At 36.8% G+C, this 18,085-nt stretch overlaps 1 protein-coding gene across 1 annotated transcript in view; it reads right to left on the minus strand.

Annotated features, from left to right (window-relative positions):
- Positions 1-979: 979 nt before the first annotated feature.
- LOC126457216 (transcription initiation factor TFIID subunit 5) overlaps positions 980-18,085 on the minus strand; it is an 80,159-nt gene continuing 63,053 nt past the window's right edge. Inside the window, exons 9-12 of the mRNA XM_050093336.1 lie at positions 2,113-2,306; positions 1,728-1,841; positions 1,455-1,632; positions 980-1,301 (exon numbers count right to left, since the gene is read on the minus strand). Coding sequence (XP_049949293.1) covers positions 1,093-1,301; positions 1,455-1,632; positions 1,728-1,841; positions 2,113-2,306 — 695 coding nt within the window. The 3' untranslated portion in view covers positions 980-1,092. The remainder of the gene's footprint in view (positions 1,302-1,454; positions 1,633-1,727; positions 1,842-2,112; positions 2,307-18,085) is intronic.

An 18,085-nucleotide genomic window follows, 5' to 3' on the forward strand; every position in this document is an offset into this window, starting at 1 on the left:
GGCTCTCCTACGAACATATGTGCTTGCAATTTTAACAATAAACCACATCTGATGCAGAACACCTCTCCTGCAACATGTGCCATTGGAGTTGGAGAGCACCTTCAAGACACTTTTGCACTTACAAAATGAACCTGTAACGAAATGTGCTGCTCTTCCATGGACTTTCTCTATTCTCTTTATCAATCCTATCTGGTATGGATCCCAGATTGACGGGGAGTATTCAGTCATCGGTCAAACAAGGGTTCTGCAAGCTACCTCCTCTGTCAATGGATTACATTGTCTGAGGATTTTTCAAATGAATCTATCTAGCAGGTGTGTTGCCTGCCATTAGTTTTATATAGTTGTTTAACTTTAAACTTTCCCATAGGTGCCCTCTTAGATATTTCATGAATGTGACTGCTTCAAGTGACTGTTTTGGAATTGTGTAATTTTACAATGATTAAGTGATATCCAATTTGATTTCAGCACACAGTTTGTGAGGAATATATTAATCTGGATCAGAGGTACTTGATTGAGGTTATATCTACATCTGCATACATTTTCCACAAGCCACTGTGTGGTGCATGGTGGAGGGTACCTTGTACGACTACTAGTTATTTCCTTTCCTGTTCCACTTGTAAAACTAGCAAGGGGAAAACTACTATCTGTATGTCTCCACATGAGTCCTAGTGTCCCTTACCTGAGTTTTTGATTTGCTTTTTGTTTTCTGTCACTTCCAAGTGCATGCCTTAAATGCTGTGAATGTATTTCCAAAATGTTTAGTTTTAACTTTTTAGATTTGCAAATCTTACTATTTTACTTTGCATCCCACTATAACTTAATGTCAAAGGTCCTTTTTGCTACAGAGTCTTTAAATGATATTTTTCCCAAGCAAATGCATCCAAGTTTCAAAAACTAGCAAGCCTTTCAAAATTTGTATCTAATCTGTGATCACCTAAAAAGACATGTTTAGTGACGTTAGATTTTAAGATTGCATAAATATAGTCTTACAGTTAGTGGTATATTCTTCCATCTGCTTGCATTCATACCAACACTTTTCAATAACAAATATTAATACCAAATATTACACTTTTTTGCAACATTTACGACATGTCAAGAGTCATAGATTCCAACAGCTAGCAGTAGATTTCTTCTTGTGAAATGTAAACCAAGCACTCCAGAGTTCTTTGTTCCATAGGAACGCAATAAATAACTTTCGCTCTTCTTTATGTCAGGGTTATGTGACACATTTACATCTTCTAGTGTCATTTCTTCAACAAGTCTTGTAAAATCCCACAGTTTAATTGAACAATCTAAAGAACCTGGAACAAGAAAGGAAACACAGAATTAATATTAAGTCTTACGTATGGTGAAACTCAATACACTCTAAAAGGGTTGCAAATCTTGTGATTTTCCACACGGTAGAACAAAAGAGGAAAAAATGTTAGAACACAAGCATTTTTTTATGAACATACCAGATGTTAAAATGTGTCCATCGCGGCTAAATGCGAGGCTATGTATAGGTGCAGTATGGCTGCTGAGCTCAGCAAGAAGGTGTCCATGGGCCAAATCCCATATTAATACTCTGTAATCAGACCCAGCAGATGCTAAGAATCGCCCTTCCACAGAAAAAGAAAGGGAATAGATGGGCGCCTGTCAAGCATATAAAATTATTTTATTATTAGTCTACTATATACACAAAAATACTTCAACATCACAGGACATCAAAAAAGTTAAATGAAGTGTACCTTATGGCCTGTCATCAAACGAACATGACTGCCAGTAACACAATCCCAAAGACGAACTGTGCGATCACTTGATCCAGTTGCCACATAGTTTGAGTTTGGATGAAACTGAACACACTGAAACATCAAAACCAGTACTTATTAGTTTAAACAGTTATGACACAAAAATCTGGACAACAGCATGAACTATAGCAGGTGGCCAGAAGAACAATAAGAAATACCATGCTACCAGAATTTCCAAACAATTTGTCGAGTTTCTTTATTAACAAACTGGCCTGTGTGTCACACTCCCGATTTTCTTTTTTCTTTTTTTAGTTTTTCTCTTTATCAGTTTAAAAAAATTTATCTCATAATGCAAATTTCATGAAAAATACAAAAATTCACTTACGTCAACATCTGAAAAATGACCAGCGAATATTCTTAAAGGCTGATGTTGATCTGTGGCCCAAAGTCGAGCTGTTTTATCATGTCCTGCTGTGGCAAAGTAGTAACCGTGAGGGGCAAATCGTACATCCCACACAGGAAAACAGTGTCCTTTGTAGCACACCAAACATGTCCATGTCTGCAGACTCCACAGCCTGACTGAAAAGCAAATCCATGTATAGCAACTTTCACAAAATATCTTCACTGCTTATCCTCAAAGTACACAAAATCACTGTAGATATCCACACAACATTCACCGCTCAGAGGAAAGTAAGAGGTTTGGCATCCCTGCTGGGCAGAAGAAATACCATCAAAAGACACAGTTGAGAGTGTTGGGTGTTAAGTCAAAATGTGGAATCACTATTCATTATAAAGTCTTATTGTGCCAGCAAAAATGGATTAGTGAAATACTTTGTAGCAGCTCAGTTACAAATGTGTGAGTAATGTCCACAATGGACACTGTCCAGCTTTCTAGTCTCTGAAAGCCCCCTAGACAACTGTATCTGATAACTCATTTCTTTAGATTCCGAAGTGTTTTGGGTACCTATCGTAGTGGCACAGTCTTCCCAAACATTTGTAATGTCTATGTACCACACCATTCTATCTGCTGTGTACATTTATTGGAGTGCTTGTTTAAGCAAGCTGATCCCAAAAAAATAGATGGACTGTTGCTTCACAATCAGTACAATCTAGAAGTCTCCCTCCATATCATATTTCTGAATTCTATGGGTGGGAAATTGGTTCACAAGGCCATAACTGGTTATTATCAGAATTTTGGCCCAAATTTTTGCAAAGGACTGATAGCTGGGGCTGATATTGTGCAAGTGCCTTTTTCTTCCTTAAAATATGAAGTGAAGTTGGAGATATTTCTTTGTAAGACAACAATTCCAAACCAAATTTGTATGAGTTTCAGTTTTTTTTTTGAATTGGATTTCACTTGAAATGATACATTTTCAGTGAGAGTTTTATTCTCTTCATGCTCTCAAAAAAGTCTTTCATAGTTATCTCAAATCTGTCAGCCACAGCACTCTGTATCTGTTGAATCAAGTTGAGTCACCCTTCAGAACATGTTCAGAAAATAGTCTGAAGATGAAAATAGTCTGAAGACTTTGTTATGCTGCAAAGAAAAATCAGGACAATTGAAAAAATCTGATCAAACTGGTTGGATTCAGGCTAGCAAGAGCTCCATTTGCTGCTTTAATTCTTGGTATACTTCATCATGCCTGTTATCAAAAAACATGATCAATGCCATCTGAATACTTTATTTTTGAAAGCAGAGTACCTTTGTTCTTGGGGATGTTAGGATGATTAACTTTTCATCTGTCACAGTTTTACAACACTGCAATTGCATAAAGGTTAGACACAAAAATTGCTACTGTGACAGATAGCATTTCCATGATCGAAGTGGTCCAATTAGGCATCACTGACTCAATATTTAACATAATGTTAGAAGGGGAAGCACTTCTATATGAGAAGCCCAATTAATCCAGTTGTCCAATGATGAATTGTTTCCAAACAGATTGTGAATGTTGTTAAGCTTGGAAAATATATCTAACAGCTCTTGTCTGTACAGGAATTAATGTTGTACAACCACCCTCAGCAGGTCAGGTTGTCAATGGTTGGATGTTCTCTTCTGAAACCACTCTGAAAGCAGGAACAGAGCCATGTAGTCAAGCTCTTTATCACTGACTCATACATTTTATTTCCTCAGGATATCCCTATTATAACTACTGCTGCTTTTTCAGTTCTTCCCTTGGTTACTAAATGGGATCACAGTAACTACTTTCCAATGGTTGGAAAATTGTCCCCTAGATTAAATAAAAAAGGTTAAGCTGATTCTTTCTTTCCCCCTTTGTGTGTAATTTGGAAGCAGTAACTTCATCTAGTAATTATACAGATCAGTTTCAATTATTTTCTTCCATTTTTAATCCTCTGTCCATTAAAGGAATACCGAATGTTCCATATCTCATAATCTAAATTATATTTTGTGAAGAAAGACAATGCTAAGCAGTGCATATACCGTATCAAAACTGGAACACCAAAGTACAATATGGTTAATTAGATTTCACAAAAAAGTTTGAAACACGTATGTAACGCAGCAGCGATGGCGAGGCATTGTAGCATCTGTGACCAGAGAGTATGCGCTTGACCGCGCGAGTGTTGCGAGCGGTTCTCAGTCAGTAGTAGTCTTTGCGAGTTAGTTGTCGCTATGCAGAGTAGCAGTCAGTCAGTCGTTGCGAGTCTGTAGCTCTGTCTAGTTGAGAGCAGTACTCAGTCTGTAGTCGTCATGCAGAGCGGTCGGTCAGTAGTAGCAGCCCAGTGCGGTTGTGTGATGTAGGCGGTCGGCAACAATGGTCAAGATGAGGAATAAGGTATACTGTTAATTAATATAATCATTAGATAATGAAAAATTTTATTTATTGTAATTATTCTCCAACAAGTCTCCCAATAATAATTTTTATTTCAAAAGCATTTTCTCAAAAGTTTAATTTTTTTGAACTAAAGATCTCGTTGCACTTCCCATTTCATTCCACTTCTTTTTGAAGAAAAATTTCACTAGAATTACAAAAAAAAAAAAGGAGAATATTATTATTTGCAATGTAGTTCCTCCAAGTGGTGCGCAACAACAAGAGCAGATATGTGACATCCATTTATTCTGAGGTAAGACTTTAATTCTGATTGTTTTTACACAGGGCCAAAAACCGATATTTCGGTTTAATTGAATTTTCTTGTCACTGAATGGACTTTGATTTTTTGAAGGATTTATAATTGAGTCAGATTGCGAATTTCACGTTTGTTGCCATTGTCAGTACATTTGATTGTGGGCAGGTTACGCATAGAGCCATGTCCATCAGCATTTCTAATTAGTATCGTTATTTTCTTTTAAAATTTTTGTGGGAGGTTACACTTGGCTCCCATTTCTATTAAGTATTGCTATATTTTCTTTAAAAAAAGAATTGCGGTGGGGAGGTTACACTTGGCGACACCCAGTCCAGGATCGTATTTCGTTGAGAGTCTTTTGAGCGACAGTCAGATATCTGCTCTTATTTGCTTAGATAATTAGGATCTGGCGCAACGCTTTTAATAATATTGTGACTTTCTTTCTACAGGTCAACGGCAATTTGCTGCTTTGTTGTATTTGTGTGTTGCTTTTGCATTGTGCTTATTTGTTTTGTGAAAAATTTTGACTATTGTAAAAATGCCGCGAAAGACTGTGAATAGTGTATCGCGAAGTATTGTGAATGAAATTACCGACTTAAACAACGTGACCGATAGTAATTGTGATACGCAACGTAATGATGACAATCCTGCGTTCACTAACAATCAGTGCATTCCAACCACTAATGATGACTTTCACCTTAATGATGAACAAACGAACTCAATTGTCTCGTCTGTTAACTTGACGACAATTGATGACGCAGAATGCTCTATGGTAATGAGCGCTGTAGAGCTTAACACACCCGATTTGGAAAATTCAAGTAATGTACAGTCAAATCTGTCTAATGAAAATGAACAGATCACACAAAGTAGGACAGATGTATTTAATTCCGAAACAATGACTGATAGTATACATTTGACTGACAAACCTTTTTGTAAATTTCAGAATGACCAAATGGTTACAGAAAGTGAAACAATTCCAGATCCACTATTGAACAGTACAGAGAATAGAAATGCTGACCTTGAGTCGAATCCAATTATGGCTTTGTTGCGACAAATGAGTAAACAACTTAATGAAAATAGTGTAGATAACAAACAATTTAAAGAGAATTTCAAACAACTTAGGGAACAGAACAAACAAGATAACGAAAATCTCAAACAACAACTCAATGAACAGGTCAAACAACTTAGGGAAGATAACAAACACTTAAATGAAAAACTTGACAATAATGACGAAAATTTCAAACAACTTAGTGAACAAATTACAGCCGTTGCCGCGCAGTGCCATGACACTAAGGAACAGTTGCGCGTGGAAATTGAGGCTTGTTCTCAAAAAAATAGCGAAGAAATTAAGTCTGTTGCGCAAGAATTAAGAGAAATGCAAATAGCCGCAACAGAAACACTCAGAGACGAAATTAGCGGAGTCGCTAAACAATGCTCTGAAAAAGCTGCACAATTACGGGACGAGTTTAGAGCAATGACGATAGAACTTTCGCGCACTATGGACGCAAAGATAGACGTGAGATTCGAACAGCAGAACACTCAGATTAACGAGCGCTTTAGTCAGCACATACAGAACAGTGATACGCGTTTCCGCAGATTTATTCAAGATCAAAACAAAGTAAAACGACAAGTCATGGAAACAATCACTGCACAGAGACAAGAGGACAAACGTAAAATATTCGCGAAAGCGAAGACGTATGTAGACAATAATATTACTACAGTGTCCGACAAAATTAATACCATAGAACAATTGAACGCGGAATTACGGGATGAAATTTCTGATCTTAAAGCAAAAACGGATACACACACAGTAAATATTCAAACAGTGACAGATAGATTCGAACAACTAGATCTAACACAGGATTGCGATGTCATCAAAGCTGATGTTAAAAAACTGAGCGAAACTACGCGCAAGTTGCAAAAACAGATTAATGCGTCTGATTCTAAAACCGATGATCAGGTTAAAGTACTGACTGAAAAATGTGATGAATTGGCCAGTCGTATTGATGTTATCGAAAATACTAATGACAATAAATCAGACGATACTGCACCGGTTTCTTTTATCCAAACACCTGAATTTCAAAATTTACAGCTGACAATTAATGAAATCGATTCATCTAACAACACGTTACGTCGGAAGTTATCAAATTTACAACAAGAAGTAACAGAAATGAAAAACATGTCAGTTAATAACATACGACAACAGACGCCACTTTATGAACATGTGTCAGACTCACGCAGCGCGTATAATTTGGGTAATCTACAGAGAGTACGGGACTTAGATTCCGATCAACCGCAGTTCAATAGATTCTCTTACGATCCTGAACCTGTTTCATTACACAGAGATGATAATTTCGACTATAAACATTTTCTGTCAGTAAGAAAGTTCAAAATATTTAAAAACGATAGAACGCAGATTCACCCACTGGATTGGATTCAACAGTTTAGCTTTGCTCTTCCACCGACTTGGCCTGTAACACATAAACTTGAATTTATTTGCAGTTTTTTGGAAGGCGAACCGGCAACTCGTATGAGACCGATCGCGAGACAGTGTTACTCGGTAGAGGAATTTCAGAATGCTTTTCTGTCAGCGTACTGGTCGAAGACGACACAGCGCGGAATTAAAGATCAACTAATTAGTTTGCCAAACTATGAAAACTCAAATTTTCCCAGTGTAATGCAATTTTTTGAGCACATGGTACAACAAAACCAGTACCTAAGTGAACCGTACAGTGAATCCGCACTTATACAACTATGCATCTCTAAATTACCACGGTCATTACGAGTGTCACTTCTAACGGGGCAGCAAAAAGAAAACATTTCAGCATTCAGAGATCTTTTACAGCTCTTGGAGGTACAGCAATCCGATTATTCTTTTGTAAACAAAAACTTTTCGTGTAACAACCAAGGTCAACAACAGTACTACAATCATGATCAGGGACGTAATTTCAATCGGAAAGATAACAGACGCTTTAGGAACGATAACTACCAGAAATTTAATAACAGGCAAAATTCTAATTATCAATACCGTCAAAATTTTCAGCAACAGGAACGACACTTTAGTAACAATAGAGGTGTTTCACAACAACAACATCAAAACCAGCCGATTAGGATACCTAACCAACAATGGAATACACAAGGTCAACCAGGCTTTAATGTTTCGCCGCGTGGACGCATAGTCCCTGGTCCAACAAATAGTAACGTACGTCAGCAAGGAAACAACTACGTACAAAGAAGACAGTATTACAATTCCTATCGTAATGCACCGTATAGGAATGACTATTACGACAGACGTAAAAATAATGAAGACAATTTTCAGCGAACGTCTAACAACAGTCGGTCATACCAACAGCAAAATCATACGCAAGAACATATTCTCATGAATGAACCCGACAGTAGGTACCATCCAGAGCGTAACACGCCTGGAAGAAGTAATAGGACAGTTCAAATAGTCGAAATGCCACAGAATCCTCCTAATAATAATAACACGTCAGATAGAATCTGACTAGATAATGTACAGGACGCATCTTGCAATAATACAAGCACTACCTTAGACACGCAAAATGTTGTTCACGAAAATGTAATTACTTTTGACGACATCAGAGACACTCTTTTACAGGAAAGACCAGTTATTCAGAAAACCATGTCACATCCTGTTATCGAAATTAAAATTGGTTCATCGAAATTCTCAGCAGTAATTGATTCCGGATCACCTATATCAGTAATAAATGAGGAGACTTTTAATGAGTGCAACAAAGAGAATACTTATCCGACATTACCTTTAGGCAAAACAAAAGTGAAAGGAGCAGTATCGAGTAAAGGAGTAGACGTTAAATTACAGACACATTTATCATTTTGTATCGCAGGTCACACGTTTCACTCTAATTTTTGGATTGTTCCTTTATTGACAACAGACGTTATTTTAGGCACGAATTTTCTGGTACAACACGAAGCAGTCATTGATTTTCAGAATTCTTATTTAATGTTAAAGGATGAAAATGTACAACTTGCTTTAGAATTTCAGCACTCATTATCTGCGGAAGAACAAACAATTAACCGCACAGAGGTCATTTCCGCAACACGTGACATAGACTGTAATCCCACATTGTTAACGGATACGTACGTACACAACTATAATACTCCAGACGAAATGGACTACGACGTAATACAAATGATTTCCGATAAAGTTAAAGAGAGTAGTGCAATTACAGACGACGAACGAACGCAATTACACAAAATTCTTTTACAGCAAGCTCCAGTTTTTGACAACATTCCTGGTACTATGTCCGGCTTTATGTATGAATTTCAAGTCAAACCGCATGACACATTTAAAGCAAAGCATTATCCTATTCCATACATTCACAGAGAACAGGTTAAAAAAGAATTGCAGGATATGCTCGACCAAGGAATTATAGAACCAGCAGTTAGTCCGTACATAAACCCGCTACATATTGTTAAGAAAAAAGATGGCTCACTTCGCCTTGTACTTGATTCACGTCACATTAATGACATTATTATTAATGAAACAGATCGACCACAGACATTAGAGGAACTTTTACAGAAATTTCACGGTACAGCTATTTATTCCACATTAGATTTGAAATCGGGATTTTGGCAAATTCAACTTCATCCGAATTGTAGAAAATATACAGCTTTTCTCTGTTTCGGCGACTGTTATCAATTTTGCAAACTACCGTTCGGCTTAACTATTTCTTCTGCAGCTTTTATTCGCGGTTTGAGCACTATACTTCCGACAGAACTTAAAGACAGAATTACGACGTATGTAGACGACATTCTTATCGCAGAAGCTAACTGGTATGAACACAATCTGATTCTTGAACAACTGCTGCAAACTTTTCATGCACAAGGACTTACAGTTAACCTCAGTAAATCGCATTTTGGCAAAACTTCCATAAAATTTCTTGGACACGTAATTTCAGCAGAAGGCATTGCGCCTGATCCAGAAAAACTTCAGGCTCTACGTGACATTAGTGTTCCTACGACGAAGAAGCAATTACGCAGTTTTTTGGGCTTAATTAATTTTTTTCGTAAATTTATTCATCACTCTGCTTTAGACACACCCAGATTATGTCAATTAACAGGTAAAAACAGTATTTGGTCTTGGGATAAGCAAGCACACTCTGAATTCATGAACCTGAAACATGCTCTGTTGAATGCTCCACTTTTATCGCACCCAGATCTTACTAGAAATTTTTCCATTGCCACCGACAGTTCCAACACCGCTTTAGGCGTACATATTTTCCAGGAAATAGAAGAAGATGGCTGTATAGTAATTAAAAACATCGCATTTGCAAGCCGCATTTTGTCACCCGCTGAACGAAATTACTCCGTTACAGAACTTGAAACATTATGTGTTGTATGGGCTTTTACGAGATTTAGGCATTTTCTTTACGGCAGACATACCACCGTCTACACAGACCACAGAGCGATACAATTTTTACTTTCAGCTAAATTTACTCACGACAGATTAAGCAGATGGAAACTGTATTTACAGGAATTTAATTTTACAATAGTTCACATTCCCGGCACGCAAAATGTTATAGCAGACGCACTATCGCGTTCTCTCGGCAACAATCAGCAAGACGTAGCATCCAACTTCTGCAAAACAAATTTCAGTGTCATGTACATTCAGCAAGTTGCATTTGAAAACTTTATTTCATCGTCATTACAGGACATAGCACAAGAACAAAACAAAGACAATGTCTGGAAAGAAATTAAACACCTTTGGCTAGATAAGAATAATGTTACGATTAGAAACCACTACACTGTACGCAATGACATTCTGTTTCGCCGCTCTCATCCTGACAGCAACAATTGGTTATTATGCATTCCTGACGAACTGGTTAACAAACTAATTTGGTACACTCATTTAAGTTACGCACATTACGGAGCACGAAAATGTTTTCTTATACTGAGACAGAACTGTTATTTTACCAACATGGAAAAACGTATACGACGAGTTTTAGCGTCTTGTAAAATTTGCCAGAAAGCTAAATCAGACACCACTTCACATATTCCTCCTTTATATCCCATTATACCTGTGAAATTAAGACACTTGGCCGCAGTAGATATTTTTGGTCCGATTCCGAGAACTAACAGAGGTTTTTGCTACATTTTTGTCGCTGTTGAGCTCACTTCAAAATTTGTTACTTTCACTCCGTTACGCAAAGCTACTGCTAAAACTGTTTCGAAAGCATTTGTAAAACATTTTCTATTTCATGTAGGGCATGTAATGAAAGTAATTTCTGATAATGGATCTCAATTTCGTAGTAGTGTATGGACACGCATGTTACGAGCTAGAAACATTTCTCCGATCTATATATCCAAGTACCACGCTTCTTCGAACCCTTGTGAAAGATTAATGAAGGAAATTGGTAAGCTGTGCAGAATATACTGCCACAAAAGACATATTGATTGGGATACACACATACTCTCATTCCAAGATGTAATTAATTCCATTCCAAATGAATCCACTATGCTATCTCCGACTGTTATACTGAAAAACGTTGAACCACCGAACAAAATTAAAGAATTAATAGAATTCCCCAAAAATCGTCGCCTACGACACCACGAAATAATTGACATTGCGCTGAACAACATCAAACGTGCCGCAGAGCGCCGGAGAAGACAGCAAAAACAGGTTTGTACACGCCGCGACTTTCACGTTGGACAGAAGATATTAGTACGTACACACTATTTATCCAGCAAATTAAAAGGTAAGTGCAGTAAATTTGAACTTCTATACGCAGGTCCGTATCGGATTCGCAGTATCCCTCACCCCAATGTTGTACACGTCGAAACTTTGAGGACCAGAAAATCGAAAGGCAATCACCATATCTCAAACATTAAACCGTTTATTGAGTGAAACCACTGTATGATTCAACACACTATGATGCCATTTACTGATGCAATTAATTCACCTGACTAATTATTGATGATTATCGTATTTTTTTTCTTGGCAAGTGCCCGGCAAGGTAAGGTTAGCAGGTCGCTTTTCTTGTCGTTACACATCAGACCGTGCATATTTTTCCAGATGAATTTACACATTTACGACTATTTCTGCAATTATATTTATGTGACTACTTATTGATGATTATCGTATTTTTTTTCTTGGCAAGTGCCCGGCAAGGTAAGGTTAGCAGGTCGCTTTTCTTGTCGTTACACATCAGACCGTGCACATTTTCCATTTTTGTGTATATGACTGTACTCCAGTTTTGTTTGTATGCACTATGAAATAGTTAAGATATAACACACACCAGTCGACTTTGACATTTTTTTTTTGCCTTATGACATCTCAACATCGTGACTGTTTCACATTTTTTTTTGCTACTGCATTGTATTATTCTGTGTACATTTTTTCGCATCCGAACACTGTCAATGTCTTGGACATATTACGTTTTCTGTCATGTTATGCTGTATGGTTAATTGTGTCACCATAAACCAGTCATTATTTAGTGGGTATAGGATTTAAATGCAAGACATTAATCTTTGTTCATCAATTTCAGAAAGGAATGATGATTCTAAGAAATAAATTTAACATAAATGGGAATTTCACCTACGGAATAAACGAAAGGAGATGCAATAACTTTATGAGGAAGAGTAAAGGGATCAGGATTAACAAACATTAACAAGAATATACTATACTCCTCACAGAATAGCAGTCTTAACTAATTTTTTCTTTCAGAATACAAGGTGATTGATGCAGGCTGTCAGACTGAACTACACATCTTAGTTTTAGTGATGAAATATGCTAGAGATAAGGAATAGTTATGAAATGAGTAATGAAGTGATTTTTTGCAGATGATAATGAATACTGATGAATAATGATGAAGGATATGGTATTATGAATAATGAAGTTTTTCTTTACAGGTGATGATAATGGTGAAGTTATGATGATATGGATAATGAAGTTTTTTTCTTTACAGATGAGGATAATGTTGAAGTTATGTATTTATGCTACGTAGTTATTTAAGTATTTGTTGCAGTTTGCTTTGACAGCAGGTGTTACATTGCATAGTAGGATGACGGAAAGTTTTGGAAAGGACAGCTATGGAACACATTTTATACACATTTCACTACTTGTTAATTCGAAGTTCACTACTTTTCAGCATAGTGTGCGTTTCTTCTTTCAAGTCAATAATCCGTTTTTGTATTTTTTCCAGGAGAAGTTTTTCATGACACTTACTAAACCTGTTACTTATTATACCTGTTCTAGTACTTGCATTTTTATATTTTTTTACCCATTTGTGTTTATCATTTATAAATGTGATCACATGTACTGCCTTGTTACATAATCTTGCTACAGCTGACTCATGACGAATGACGTTACCTATCCTCATTTGCAGCAATAGGTCAAAAGCAAAAAGTATTATGCCTCAGCAATTAATTATCGATCCCAACGCAATGCATTGCTACCAAAAAAAATGTATTACCAGTCCCACATAATGTCACTAGTTTATGATAATTCTGAATAATACTGATCAACTCTGAATAGCATGTCACTCGAGTAATGACCTCTTAATGAGACTATATTCAAAATAATGCTTTGTCACTAGCTAATAACTGCCACTGTTTATTGTAATGCCTGTGATTACTAATGATTTGACTGTAATTAACTGATTTTTAATAATGACTTCGTAATAATCTGAATAATACTGAATGATGATTTTATTCAATACTTGCTGGCCACTGAGTGCCAATAATTAATGTCACTCCACGAATTGTTATTAATTATGCCATTGATTAGCTCTTGTTTCCAATGTTGATACTTTGTTGTTGGAAATGAATGTGACTGTTTCATAATGCTTTGTAATTAGGAAAAGACTAATGATTCTTAATAGATTGGAATGACACATAATTAATTAACTATGGTACTGTTTAATAATGCTTTGTAATTAATTAAGGCTAATAATTCTTAGTATATTGAAATGACAAATGATTAATTAATTAACTGTAATTAGACAAATGATTAATTAACGACAAATGATTAATTACCTGTAATTAGACAAATGATTAATTAACGACAAATGATTAATTAACTGTAATTATACAAATGATTAATTAACTGTAATTAGACAAATGATTAATTAAAGACAAATGATTAATTAACTGTAATTAGGAGAAGGTTAATTATTCTTGATTATACTCTGTAACTGAAAAGAATGCGATTATTTCATAATATTTTGTAACCAGGAAAAGAAGGCTACTGATTCTATGTAAAACAATTAATGAACATTTTTCTGTAATACTACATACTTGGTACAGAAATGTTCAATAACTGGGCTATGAATGCCACGAACTATCAATGAAGACTGTAATTGTCAATATTATGTGACTTGATGTCCTTCACCTCATAAGCTGACTACCCTGAATTACTGCAATGTCCATTTGTCCTGTTTATCCCAGTGATCATGGAGCACTATATTTGGTTTTGCACTAATTCTACGTTGGTGTGCCTTGTAAGAGTGTGGTGTTGACACGACATGCTGTCCACCACCATGAGCGATGAAGACATTATTATGGTCCCACTGTTTGGTGTACCTAATGTACTGCCAAAATGAAAACATGGAACATTACTACGACAGTTCAGTGTCTTGGCTACACTGATAAATTCTGATGGGAAAAGAACTTCAAGTTGTGTCACTTGGTGTTGTACTACTGTGGAAAGATATGGACTTTCAGAGCAGCTGTGTGCAATCTAAAGTGCTACAACCATGATGCAATCCTTCCCTTTCCTATCCTGATTCTTGTCACATAAAGAAAAAATTTTTTTTTGGTAACATCATTTATGTTCATAGGTTATACATTTTTCGATTCGCTAAACTCCAGTGTGAGTACACTTATGTCACTGGTCGACATGATGTTTGCCATTATGTTTATTTGTTGTGAAAATACTAAAGACATTTTTCAGTGCATGTGCACTTTGGACATGAATTTTTTTTTTGCCATTATGTTTATTTGTTGTGAAAATGCTAAAGACATTTTTCAGTGCATGTACACTTGTCAACATAATATTTTTTGCCAGTCTGTTTATTTGTTCTGCATATGCTAAAGAATTTTTTCAGTGCCTGTGCACTTTATCTGTCAAAAAGTTTGTATATACTTTTCTGATTTGCTACTATGTTTTGTACTCACATTTTGTCTTTGTCTGATATATTTTGTACTTAGTGCGTGTGCACAACATTTACTTTATGTACTACATCTAATTATTCTTGCCAGTCTGTTTATTTGTTCTGCATATGCTAAAGAATTTTTTCAGTGCCTGTGCACTTTATCTGTCAAAAAGTTTGTATATACTTTTCTGATTTGCTACTATGTTTTGTACTCACATTTTGTCTTTGTCTGATATATTTTGTACTTAGTGCGTGTGCACAACATTTACTTTATGTACTACATCTAATTATTCTTGCCAGTCTGTTTATTTGTTCTGCATATGCTAAAGAATTTTTTCAGTGCCTGTGCACTTTATCTGTCAAAAAGTTTGTATATACTTTTCTGATTTGCTACTATGTTTTGTACTCACATTTTGTCTTTGTCTGATATATTTTGTACTTAGTGCGTGTGCACAACATTTACTTTATGTACTACATCTAATTATTCTTGCCAGTCTGTTTATTTGTTCTGCATATGCTAAAGAATTTTTTCAGTGCCTGTGCACTTTATCTGTCAAAAAGTTTGTATATACTTTTTTCTGATTTGCTACTATGTTTAGTATTCACATTTTGTCCTTGTCTGATATATTTTGTACTTAGTGCGTGTGCACAACATTTAAATATTCTGTAAGTTGTAGGATTTTGTTAATTAAAGAAAAATTTTGCCGCGCTTGGCAAGTCCAAATGACTCACCATCGCTGCCAAATTTTTGCCCCCCGAGTGGAGGGTTATGAAACACGTATGTAACGCAGCAGCGATGGCGAGGCATTGTAGCATCTGTGACCAGAGAGTATGCGCTTGACCGCGCGAGTGTTGCGAGCGGTTCTCAGTCAGTAGTAGTCTTTGCGAGTTAGTTGTCGCTATGCAGAGTAGCAGTCAGTCAGTCGTTGCGAGTCTGTAGCTCTGTCTAGTTGAGAGCAGTACTCAGTCTGTAGTCGTCATGCAGAGCGGTCGGTCAGTAGTAGCAGCCCAGTGCGGTTGTGTGATGTAGGCGGTCGGCAACAATGGTCAAGATGAGGAATAAGGTATACTGTTAATTAATATAATCATTAGATAATGAAAAATTTTATTTATTGTAATTATTCTCCAACAAGTCTCCCAATAATAATTTTTATTTCAAAAGCATTTTCTCAAAAGTTTAATTTTTTTGAACTAAAGATCTCGTTGCACTTCCCATTTCATTCCACTTCTTTTTGAAGAAAAATTTCACTAGAATTACAAAAAAAAAAAAAGGAGAATATTATTATTTGCAATGTAGTTCCTCCAAGTGGTGCGCAACAACAAGAGCAGATATGTGACATCCATTTATTCTGAGGTAAGACTTTAATTCTGATTGTTTTTACACAGGGCCAAAAACCGATATTTCGGTTTAATTGAATTTTCTTGTCACTGAATGGACTTTAATTTTTTGAAGGATTTATAATTGAGTCAGATTGCGAATTTCACATTTGTTGCCATTGTCAGTACATTTGATTGTGGGCAGGTTACGCATAGAGCCATGTCCATCAGCATTTCTAATTAGTATCGTTATTTTCTTTTAAAATTTTTGTGGGAGGTTACACTTGGCTCCCATTTCTATTAAGTATTGCTATATTTTCTTCTTATAAAAAATTGCGGTGGGGAGGTTACAAGTTGTATTTCTCTACTAGACTTTGATTTAGAGGACAGAGTTTAACATGAGAGTCAGCAATATGGACACTGACATAAAAAAGTGTCTGGTGAATCCACACCTCCTCCACATTGAACAGCAGTGACAGCAATGCCAGTGGCACAAAGAAGAGCCACCTCCTGCCACACACATGCACACAGCAGTGCAATGTTCTCCTTTGAGCTTGCTGTTCTCAACCAGTTTTTCATCTGGACTGTTCATTTGGTTAATGAATGGACTACAATTAGAGCTGTAAGTCTCACTGCTCCTGATGGGCTGTAGCTATTCTTCAGGCACTTAGTGGATTATATGCCAGAAGGCCTCTCTTAAAGCTCATGACAAATTTGAAGTAAATGGTTTTGAATTTTGTGACTGACAGAATAAAATTACCTAGAACTTTACACTGACAGTGAGGTGATCCATGGCAAGTTTCACTACATTTGGGAGAGCAGTCAGTATGGATCATACAGTGCAGAAACTGCCGGAATTACAGCAGCAATCCACTGACTTACAGTACACCATGAGGTTCAAGAGAAGTAAGACAACCACTACCAGAAGCAGACCCCATGTCTGCTGTGGCATCTTCAACCATTGGTAGAGCAGTCTCAGCTAGCAGCACCTACTTTGCCACATCCTCTGCCACATTCTGATGCCTCCAAAGATGACTGGGAAGTTCAGTAGTACAGGCTGCTACTGCATTTCCAAGGATGTAATGTTTATGATCTTAAGCTAAAAAGGGCATATCTCTTCTACTATCCATTGATTTTGATTGCTTGACAAATAAGAAATCGCATTTATTTCCCAGGCATGCATGCACAACCATTATTTAGCCTTGCAGCCCTTAACACTTTAACTGCTCTGAACGTGTTAATGCACGCGCCTTTGTACCTGTCCCTGTGTGCTCTGAACGTGTTTAAGTGCGCCACCAGTCCTTTTACCTGGTACTCTGAACTTGTCTACACATAGACACGTTCAGAGTACCGGGTAGAAGGACTGGTGGTGCGCGTAAACACGTTCAGAGCACACAGGGACAGGTACAAAGGCACACGCGTTAACACGTCCAGAGCAGTTAAGGGGTTAAATGACCAGTTCTTGACATTCTATGGAACTGGGCTTACAATTCCTTCTCAGCTCAATGTGGTTATCCTACCCTGGGCAGTGCCATGTATAATTGTATGTAACTTTCAATTTGCACAAATATTGCAAAGCTCAAATGTTTGTTAAAGCCACCAACAGTAGAAACTTGCCCCACTCTCTGAAACTAGCTGTGATAATGCCATTCAGGAAAAGACAGCTGCAGAAACTGCACCCTGCTCTATGCCTCAAGTGCCCTTGTTGGTATTTGGTGATACCTTCACAACACGCACATCTGCCCTCACATGTTATTTAGCACCTAATGCACTGCTCCTGCTGCACCACTGTACCCTCTAATGGCTACAGCTGTACTGCAGAAGAGT

This window comes from Schistocerca serialis, chromosome 2 (assembly GCF_023864345.2).
Source record: "Schistocerca serialis cubense isolate TAMUIC-IGC-003099 chromosome 2, iqSchSeri2.2, whole genome shotgun sequence".
Lineage (NCBI taxonomy): Eukaryota > Metazoa > Arthropoda > Insecta > Orthoptera > Acrididae > Schistocerca > Schistocerca serialis.